Raw genomic sequence first — 9665 nt, 5'->3', positions numbered from 1 at the left:
GACTAAATTGCAAATTAAGGGAATTGTGGGGGTTTAATTGAAAGGGTTTAGTATTAGGGCTAGGGTTCGACTCCCCCAGCCCATTACCTCCTTCCTCCTCCACGCCGCTGCCTAGCTTCAGCGAGGCCACCATCGCCTCTGCCGTCCTCCCTCCTCCGCCGTCGTCACCACGTCGCCCTCCGCCGGTTTGGAGGCCGCCGGCTTCGGGCTTCCGCTCCTGCACCGCTTCTCGGTTTCTTTCGACCCCTGTTCCATCTCCATTTCGTCCGCCATCTCCAACCGCCATTCTCGCCTTTGCCGATTTCTCCTCTTCCCACCAGTCGGGATACCCGGTCAATTGAAAGCATGTGTCTTTGGTGTGTTTGTGCATCCCACAGTGGGAGCACCAAAGCTTCGACTTGTCCGGTTTGATGTTTCCCCGGCGTGGGGCGTTCTGGCGTGGCGGCGGTAGTTGGCTGCGGTGTTGGGGTTGCGACTGGCGGTGTTCTCTGTCTCCATAGCCGAACCCTACTCCCGATGATGAGTCGTTTCCAGCGACGGTGGGTGATTCGGACGCCGGTGACATGATCTTTAATCGGGCTGCCTCCCGTTTCACCCACCCGTACGCTTCATCGACTGAGGGATATGGATCCTCCTTGAGGATCTCCCGCCTGACCCAATCGTATCTCTCGTGTAGTCCGGTAAGGAATTTGAACAGCCTTAATTCTGACTTGATGTTTCGATATTGTGAGACTCCCTTATCGCAGCAATCGACCGTCCTATGTGGGCATCAGTCGATATCCATCCATAACCCATGGAGTTTGCTCCAATAGGCTTCTAAACTTGAGTCTCCCTGGATGACTCTACTTGCTTTCTCTCGCAGGTCGTAAATCAGGTATGAATCTGCCGAGCTTGCGAACGTCACGGCGAGCGTATCCCACAGGGATTTCGCCGTCTGATGATGCGCAAAATCGGCTATGATATGCGTCTCCATGTTGTCGATGATCCACGAGAAGACTATTAAGTCTATCTCCTCCCAATCGGTGTATCCCTTCTCTCCCGGTTTTGGTTGAGTCGGGATGCCCGTGATGTGACGGTAGACCCCCCTACCGCCAATGGCTACCTTCATTAGGCGAGCCCACGGTGAGTAATTCGATCCATTAAGCTTGAACGCCACGGTAACGCTCTTGCTTGATCTGATTTTTTCGGCAATTGGTTCGATTCCGTCTTTGTTCTCGTCGGTCATGTTGATTCTGGTTGGTTCTCGCCGTCTCGGTTGAGAATTGTATAATTGGGGCTAGGGCTATGATGATATTTTTCTGAGCCAAACCTGCTCGGATGCCATATAGAATTGGGTAATTTTATTGCTTGATTATTCACAATGGTATAGTACAAGATATATAGGCTAGACTATAACTATACAAGGTAAGATATTCTCCCAATTAAATCTTGCTAATTATGTGGTAGAGATATTCCGTAATCTTCTTCATTCAATACGTAATATTCTCCTTTGATTTTGTAGATGCTCCGGATCTCTTTCCAACAGAAGCCTTAGCTGCCTCGATTTGGCGATTCGCATTCTGACTCTCGGCAAATTTGAGCCTTTTCGCAGCTGGCTCGTCCACGGCGCTCTCTCTCCTGCACCATAGCGGAGTTATTAGGAGGTTGCGGTTGGGGTGGAGAATACCATAGGGAAGGTGGAGCAAATGAGCTGCACGATTTGCGCGTCGCTAAATGCATAATTTTAGACTCTTCCAGAATTAATTATAATTATAATTATAATTTAAACCCATATAATTAATTACTTTTATCAAATGCATAATTGTATGTACCTATCCCTAAATACATTTATAGTTTTAGACTCTTCCAGAATTAATTTAACAACTATATACGTTTATTACTACAATATATAATTATAATTTAAACCATATAATTAATTACTTTTATCAAATGCATAATTGTATATACTTATCCGTAAATACATTTATAGTTTTAGACAAATATGATTATATTATTTCTAACTTCAAATAAATATTGGATAATTTGACATTTATATAGTACTACTATAATATACGAGAGGGAGAGGGAGAGGAAGAAAAAACGAGAGATTGTGAAAACGTTAATCTTCGATGGCACTCGCGGGAAACGCTAATTTGTCGATGGGTGAAACAACTTGTGTAAAATCCCCTAATTTGTGGATTGGAGAAACAGCATCGGATTTGGATTTGTGTGGTAAACGAAAAGGAGGAAACGAGATTCAGGGCGCCATGATGGCAAAGGCAAAGGAATCATCGCCATCGCGGCAGGTATCGGAATTCACAGATTTCCTTGGTCTACTCGAAAACTTCAAAGATGGGTTTACGTTCGAAGAGGAAAATTTAGATTTGATGAGAGAATGTTTGGAAAGTAATGATACGGATTTGATAGCGGAAATGAAGGAAGGTCCTCCTTATGACCATCAGGCCGTTCTGAAATACATCGCTCAAGTCCGCAACAGCGGTGTAAGACTTCTTTATACTATATTTTCATTTAATTTAATTAGTTTTGCCTAATTGATTGGAATTGATATGGTAGGGTTTTGATCTGGATGTGAAACTTCCTACTTATCTTGGTAGTTTGTTGGTGGTTTTGATCCCCCTTGATCTATCTAAAGATAAGAATGAATTCCCCGGTGATAGTGATCCTGATGATGCCAATCATCAAATACCTACTGTGCGTGAATATGCTTATCAGAGAGCAAGGTTTGCTATTGATGAAATCAATGTTGACATGGTATGCTCTGCTATACGTCATTAATCATCAAATTAAGAATTGGGGTGATTTTGATTGAATCATGATTTAATTACAGAATGCCAAAACTTTTGAGCTTGTGGAAGTTGTCAGGGCTGTCAAGACGGCCTGCGGCGGCTTTTTCATGTTTTTGACCCTGGCTGTGAAAAAAGTCGGGGAGGCTGAAGAAGAAGCTGCTACTATCACTATCCAAGCAATTGTCTTACATGACCTGGGTAAACCTATGGAGCTCAAGGAGTGGAGGTTCAAGCCCGACGCCCAAGCTTGATTGCACTATCGTTTTTTTTATCCTACTGATATTAGACATGTTGTCGAATTGATATGCCTTATGAATATGTTCTCTGTAATGTATGTTTATGTTTTAACAAGTCGCATTTCCCCATCCTAAAATAGTTATGTTCTTCTCTTATTTGTTGATTAAATAGTTATGTTCTTCTCTTATTTGTTGATTAAGAATTGGATTGGTTATGTGCTCATAATCTCCTGCATCCACTATTCTTCCTAACTGCCCCATTCCCCCCCCAATTCTGTGGTTTTTCAAATAATGCGTTTTGGTTTTGCCTCTTGGATTTATTCATATTTTGGGATTTTGAGTTCATGATAAAATAATGATAATTTCTGAAGCCAGAGGAAGTAAGTTATTTGTGTGACAAAATTGGTGAAGTAAATGGATAGTTATCTAGGAACGTAATATAAAATACAAATACTACATGTTTTCATAATGGCGATTGAATGAAGGGTTTCTCCATATTCGTCGGTAGATATAGATTATTTTGATCGAATCACTTATATCTTTGTGTAATGAAGAATTTTCCCATTGTCATTTTCAACCCATCAATATGTATTGCAAGAGTAAAAATCAACATCTGGGGTCCTCTCTATTTATAAGAAAACTAATGCAACAAAATAGGAATAAAGAAGTTGAAATAACAACCTAACAATCTACTGACAAAATATAACACTGATTCTGGACTAAATAGTCAAGTAGTATATCATAAACTGTCACATTTTCTGGACTTTAACCAATTTATACTCAAAAGGACAGTGACGGAAAAGTTTTCCGGCACAGGATGACTCTTAGAGTCGGAAATAAGACATGAAAAATACTACTAATGTAAAGAGAGAATGGCATGTACCAGTGCAAATAGATCAGAGCCACTGAAATTTTCACAAGCGGCGTCTTTTCCTAGAGCCATCAGATCCACTTCGGCATCTATTGGTTTGTTTCGAGCAAGAACTTTTAACACCTCTCCTCTTTCCTCTGGAGTAGGAAGAGGAGCATACAAATCCTACCAAAATCTTCTTTGATGAGCGGGATACTTAATCATGTACCTACTTGATGTACCAATCACGTAAACACGCGATTCTTATTTTGAATTTCTGACTTGGATCCATATCTACAATAGAAGATATTATCATCCATATAAGCTAAATATGTAGATATGCTATGTAGTTAATACATTAAGTGCAAAGGAAACATTTGCAAAGTGTCATTTTATGACCTCTCTGTATTCCTCCGACTTCCATACATATTCATCCTCCTCTAGATCGCTGTTTGTGAAATCATCTCGGGACAACACGTCCACCTTATAAAAAAGGATGTTGGTCATAAGAGAAAGGAAAACAGAGGACGCCATGTCTAAGACCTATAAAATACTAGTGCTGGAGACAGAGAACCAAAAAGACCAGAGATCATTTTTAGCACAGGAATGTTAGGACTTTGTATCGACTAAGGAAACCTATATGAACATTTCATTACTTGAGTACAGCTTGATATCTCTATTTTTTTGTTTAAATACAAAGCAAACCACAAAGCCTTTATGGATACTATCTCCCTATTTTATTAGGTTGATTGTATGTCATTTATAATAAGTTTCTTTACAAGGAGGGTCAGCTTTTGTACATTGGAAATAATACCCATTATCAACAATATCGGAGCTAAGTAAAACAGAAGTACCTCATCAATCAAAACTACACATGGAGGGTGAGCTTTTGCACATTTGAAAATATTTTCCACAATACCTTGGTCCACACAAACTTCAATAGTTCAGTCCCCTATATGGAGAACAAAAGTAACACAATAAGGAATCAATAATAATTACTAACAATATTCAGATCAAATGTTACCTTGATATGAATGAAATTCGCTCCTGCTTCTTTAGTCAAAGCATTAAACTCAATGTCTTTCCACAACCTGAAGGACCATAAAGAAAAAAGAAGGTCGGCAAGTTCTTCACCCCACTTTCCCAAAGAGACTATAAAAGATAAGCTTATTTAGAAAATGCTAAGCTCCAAGAGTTGAGAAGAAAAAGGATGATAGGGAAATCTTATCTCGCCAAGCTTTTATTCTCGATGATTTTCAGCTGACTAGTCACAAGATATATGATGGATGTAAAATTGTGCAAGTTTGGCAGAGGAGCAAAAATATGATAATACAAGCATGCAAAAATTTGAAATATCAATTGCTAAATGAGACAATCACAATCGACTATCAATAAATTAGGAAAGGAACTACCTTATGAAGTTAAAAAACTATACATCCTATTATCCTTAACTATATGATGGCAATGTTCACAATAATTGAAGGCCTCCAAATATAAAATAGCTCAACAAAATGAAAGGGAACCACCTCATAAACTTGTGAAAACATTAAAAACTTAACAATGCGGCGTTCAAGTCCCAATTTCAACAACTGAAGGCCTCCATCACCATCCCAGTTTGTATATCGCGTGGTGGAAAAATCTCCCATTTTAGCATATGGCCAAACCGTCCATTAGCTTCCTGCCATAATGTATATACAATAACCAATAGGAGTATATAAAGTTCATATATATCAAATTTCAGGGGGAATTTGGAAATTTTGGGAGATACACTATGAAAATAAGGTTGCTAGATAAGACAATGTTAATTGGACAAGGTGAAACCTATGTTATTTTAACAAAACAATATGACACCGAAAAGCATTAAACCATGTACAATCCAACCAATTAACTCAATGCGATAAGCTAAAGAAGTTAGAATTGGATATCTAGTTGTCATCACACATCAATAGATCCTTCTCATATTTTTACATTACTCTTGTCAAGTAACTCAAAGAGAAAAAAAACTCTTTTTTAGGATACCAAAATAAGAAACAAAAAAAGTGGGAAATTATAAATTAATCAAACATCAATACTGATATAATAAATGAGGAGAACATGGAAAATTATCTACTGAATATAAGGAACACAACAAAACCACTGAACAAAGAAGAAAAAGACTCTAAATAGCACCTCCGTCACACTTTACTTTTGAGTCATTCAGTTTTGGGCACAGGGATTAAGAAAGTGGTGTTTAATGGTTAAGTACAAGACAAAATAAAGTATGAGAAATAATAGAGTAGGAGAAAAAATAAAGTAGGGGAAAAAATAGAGTAAGAGAGATCAAAGTATGTAATTTTTGGCATTAATGGAAATGGTTGAAGCAACATGGAACCCAAAATGGAAAAGAATCCAGTAACATGGGACAAAGGGAGTATAGTACTCCCTCCGTCCCATAAAAATATGGGCGTTGGGTATGGCATGAGAATTAGGACAAAATTAGTAAAGTAAGAGAGATGAGGAGAAAGGTATGGTAAAGTAAGAGAGAGGAGGAGATGGTAGTTAAAGTAGTGCTAGTGGATAGTGGGACCTACATTATTAAATTGATATAACTTTCCAAACACAAATGCACATATTTTTGTGGGACATACGAAAATGGAAAGTGCACATATTTTTATGGGACGGAGGGAGTATAAAATAATAGAAAGCAATTACTCCAAGATAATGCCTTCAGCATGGCCACACCTCCAAGGAGGGCAATACACAGCTTGGGCCAGCAAAACTCTACTAATATCTGGAGGCTTTAAACTGAGAAACATACTCTACTAAGACTCCTTTTGAAATAAAATTCTGAAAAACTAAACACTCCTAAACCTACTCAAATTTGGAAAGGATAACTAACAAACTATAAGATAAATTTGATAAAGTCTGTAGAGAAGGCATGAACAAGGTGTGTATCAAATACTCAATTCTTTTTTTACCAACTTGTAGGGAATCGTCGAGGGTCAATCCGAGATCCTCCAGTTCTTTCCACTGAAAATGGTTTCCCATAAGCTTCATACCCATCTTCAAAGCCCCATTTTGTAAGCTCTCATTCTAATGGCATCATTAAAAGAAATCATATGAGACTTATTTACTAGTTCTACCACATATCCTGCTACAAAACCCTAAGTCAACCTAGCTAACTCCTCAAAAACAAAATCATATTCGAACTTATATTTACTGTTAGAACTGATAGTATGCCATGCCCTTGATATTTTTTGGAACATCAACATCTAAAAGAAATTCACGATCAAACTGCTTCCCTAAGGCAAGGTCAAGAGCATTAGGTTTAATGGTTGCTCCAATAGTCAGCACACAGCCACCAGGCCCACTATTAGATCTTTCAGAATCAGAACCGTAAGTCACAGGTTGCACTGCCACAAGCTTTCTGATTCTGAAGTCAATGCATCAATTTCATCAATGAACACAATATATGGTGCTTTCTTGTATTCTCTGGAGAACAACATGGTTTAAAAAGGTCAAATGGGAAAGAAATGGAAACAGTGGATTATATAAAAATCTAGAGATTAGGCTGTAGAGAGTAAGAAAGCTTAGTGACACAGTGGATTAGCAAGAGAAATCGAAGTGAATCAGAGGAAGTCTTAGTAACAAAAATGAACAAGTAGAAAAGTTAGCCTAAGTGAAGCATTTAGTTGATTCACTGGGATTAAATGCACTCATGTGATTTCAGATATGGTGAGCACAGCAATATATAAGAGAGTGAAACCATCTGAGCTGTATTTGGTTGAATACAATTCTACATACATTCAATTTTGCAAACAGGTATCCCAATCATATACAGAAGAACCAAGAGTCCAAGATAGTATATAACCCACAAGCCCATATACGCCAATTTTTCAAAAAAAATAAGACTCCATAGGCAAGAAGTCATGAACATTCGCTTAAAACTGGTGGTAACGTATTTCTTAGGTCATGAGAATGAGAACACATCACACCATTGCACAGAGAAGTCATACATTGCAGTCCCTCTAAATAACTGCACGCAACATACACATGCATTCCGACAAACGCATCATACAATTTGCATAATACATCAAGTCATACGAATGCTCATTCAGTGGCCTAGAGAATTCCAACAAATGCATAATACGTACAATTTACACAATCAAGTCATACGAAGCAATTGCAATCCCTCTTTATAAGATGCATTCAATGGCCATTCATGTTCCAACAAAAGCTGTAAACAGTTCGCAAATGTAAGCAGTCCAATTAAACTGCATTTGATAGACACCAGCATTCCGCAATTCACACGACTATGTCAAACAATGCAGCCCTGAATAATCCACATCAGTAAACATTCATAATTCAACAACATTACACACAATGCAGTCTTGACGTAAAACGCAATACCTGACACTCTAGACTTCAACACAACAGCAGATGTTTCATAGAGCGGCACCCGGGCCTCATTGCCAATGGATCGAGCCAGCATGGTTTTCCCACAGCCCGGTGGCCCGTGTAACAGAATTGCGGTTGTAGGTTTGCCTCCAAAGTGACGCAGTAGCTTCAACTGGTGCATCGGCGCAATCACCTTGTCTTTCAAATAACTCAAAATATAAAACAGCCCACCAATATCAGTAAACATTGGCCACTTAATTTATTCCCTCGCCCTAAATCCCTAATTACATCACCGCCAAATCTATATGACTCCTAGCAGAATCAAGTCCCTAAGTGTCGATCAATTTCGACGTGCTTCGTTCTGTCATGCTGCACTGGATTCTCTGAAATGCTGATTGCAGCTTTGTTGTCGCATAGCAGCTTGCAAGTCTTCGGTGGTTCCAAATCCAACTCTCTCATTAATCTTCTAAGCCACAGTATCTCGGTTAGCCCACTTCGAATGCCTCTGAATTCAGCCTCGGCACTTGAGAGTGCTACTACCTTTTGCTTTTTACTTCTCCAAGTTACCAAGTTCCCACCAACAAAGGTGAAGTATCCTCCCGTGGATCGTCTGTCCATCACGTTCCCTGCCCAGTCTGCATCAGTATATCCGTGGATGTTTAGGTGACCATTCTTCCGAAATAACACTCCATGTCCAGCAGTTCCTTTCAAGTATCGTACCACCCTAAGCGCTGCCTCTCAATGTTCGTCTTGAGGACTGTGCATGAATTGACTGAGGACTCCTACAGCATAGGCAATGTCTGGTCTCGTGTGGGATAAGTAGATGAGTTTCCCAACGAGTCTCTGGTATCTTCCCCGATCCGTAGAGTTTGCACCTTTAGTGATTTGGAGCCCATGATTCTGGACTATAGGAGTGTCTGCGGGCCTACAGTCCAGCATTCCTATCTCTGCCAAGAGGTCTAGTATATACTTGCGTTGGCTAATGAAAATTCCTTTTCCGGACCTAAGTACCTCGATCCCGAGAAAGTACTTGAGGTCACCCAGATTCTTCATTTCAAATTCCGCTGCCAGATGCCCCTTTAGTCGCTCTATCTCGGCGTCATTATCTCTTGTGATAATCATATCATCTACGTAAATTATCAAGCAAGTAATTTTCTCACCTTCTCGTTTGATGAAGAGGGTGTGATCGGAGCTGCTTTGTTGATACCCATACTTCTTCATTACTTCCGTGAATCTGCCGAACCATGCTCTTGGGGATTGTTTTAACCCGTACAGGGTCTTCTTCAACTTACATATCTTCTCTCGCCCGAACTTCTCTGAAAAACCTGGTGGGGCTTCCATGTAAATCGGGTCTTTCAATTCTCCATGAAGGAAAGCGTTAGTAACATCATACTGATGGAGAGGCCAGTCTTTATT

The 9665-nt window shown here is 39.5% G+C and overlaps 1 protein-coding gene and 1 long non-coding RNA gene across 7 annotated transcripts; one reads left to right on the top strand and one right to left on the bottom strand.

Annotated features, from left to right (window-relative positions):
• The first annotated feature begins 2042 nt into the window (after positions 1-2042).
• On the top strand, positions 2043-3178 carry LOC121760082. Its single transcript, XM_042155683.1, has 3 exons — positions 2043-2480; positions 2554-2751; positions 2828-3178. The coding sequence occupies exons 1-3, from the start codon at positions 2109-2111 to the stop codon at positions 3035-3037; spliced, it is 780 nt and encodes a 259-aa protein (XP_042011617.1). The 5' UTR covers positions 2043-2108; the 3' UTR covers positions 3038-3178.
• A 435-nt stretch (positions 3179-3613) lies between these two features.
• LOC121762549 lies at positions 3614-8537 on the bottom strand. 6 transcript variants are annotated; one of them, XR_006042248.1, is made up of 6 exons: positions 8262-8537; positions 8006-8184; positions 4897-5550; positions 4727-4824; positions 4272-4355; positions 3614-4166 (listed from the first exon to the last, which is right to left on the bottom strand). It is a non-coding gene; the product is annotated as an uncharacterized LOC121762549 (long non-coding RNA). The 6 variants fall into 6 exon arrangements; XR_006042247.1 differs by lacking the exon at positions 8006-8184 and adding an exon at positions 6830-7343; XR_006042249.1 differs by lacking the exon at positions 8006-8184 and adding an exon at positions 6830-6944.
• Positions 8538-9665: the final 1128 nt, after the last annotated feature.

Source organism: Salvia splendens, chromosome 13, assembly GCF_004379255.2.
Source record: "Salvia splendens isolate huo1 chromosome 13, SspV2, whole genome shotgun sequence".
Classification (NCBI taxonomy): domain Eukaryota; kingdom Viridiplantae; phylum Streptophyta; class Magnoliopsida; order Lamiales; family Lamiaceae; genus Salvia; species Salvia splendens.
This window is presented reverse-complemented; position numbering and strand designations above follow the sequence as displayed.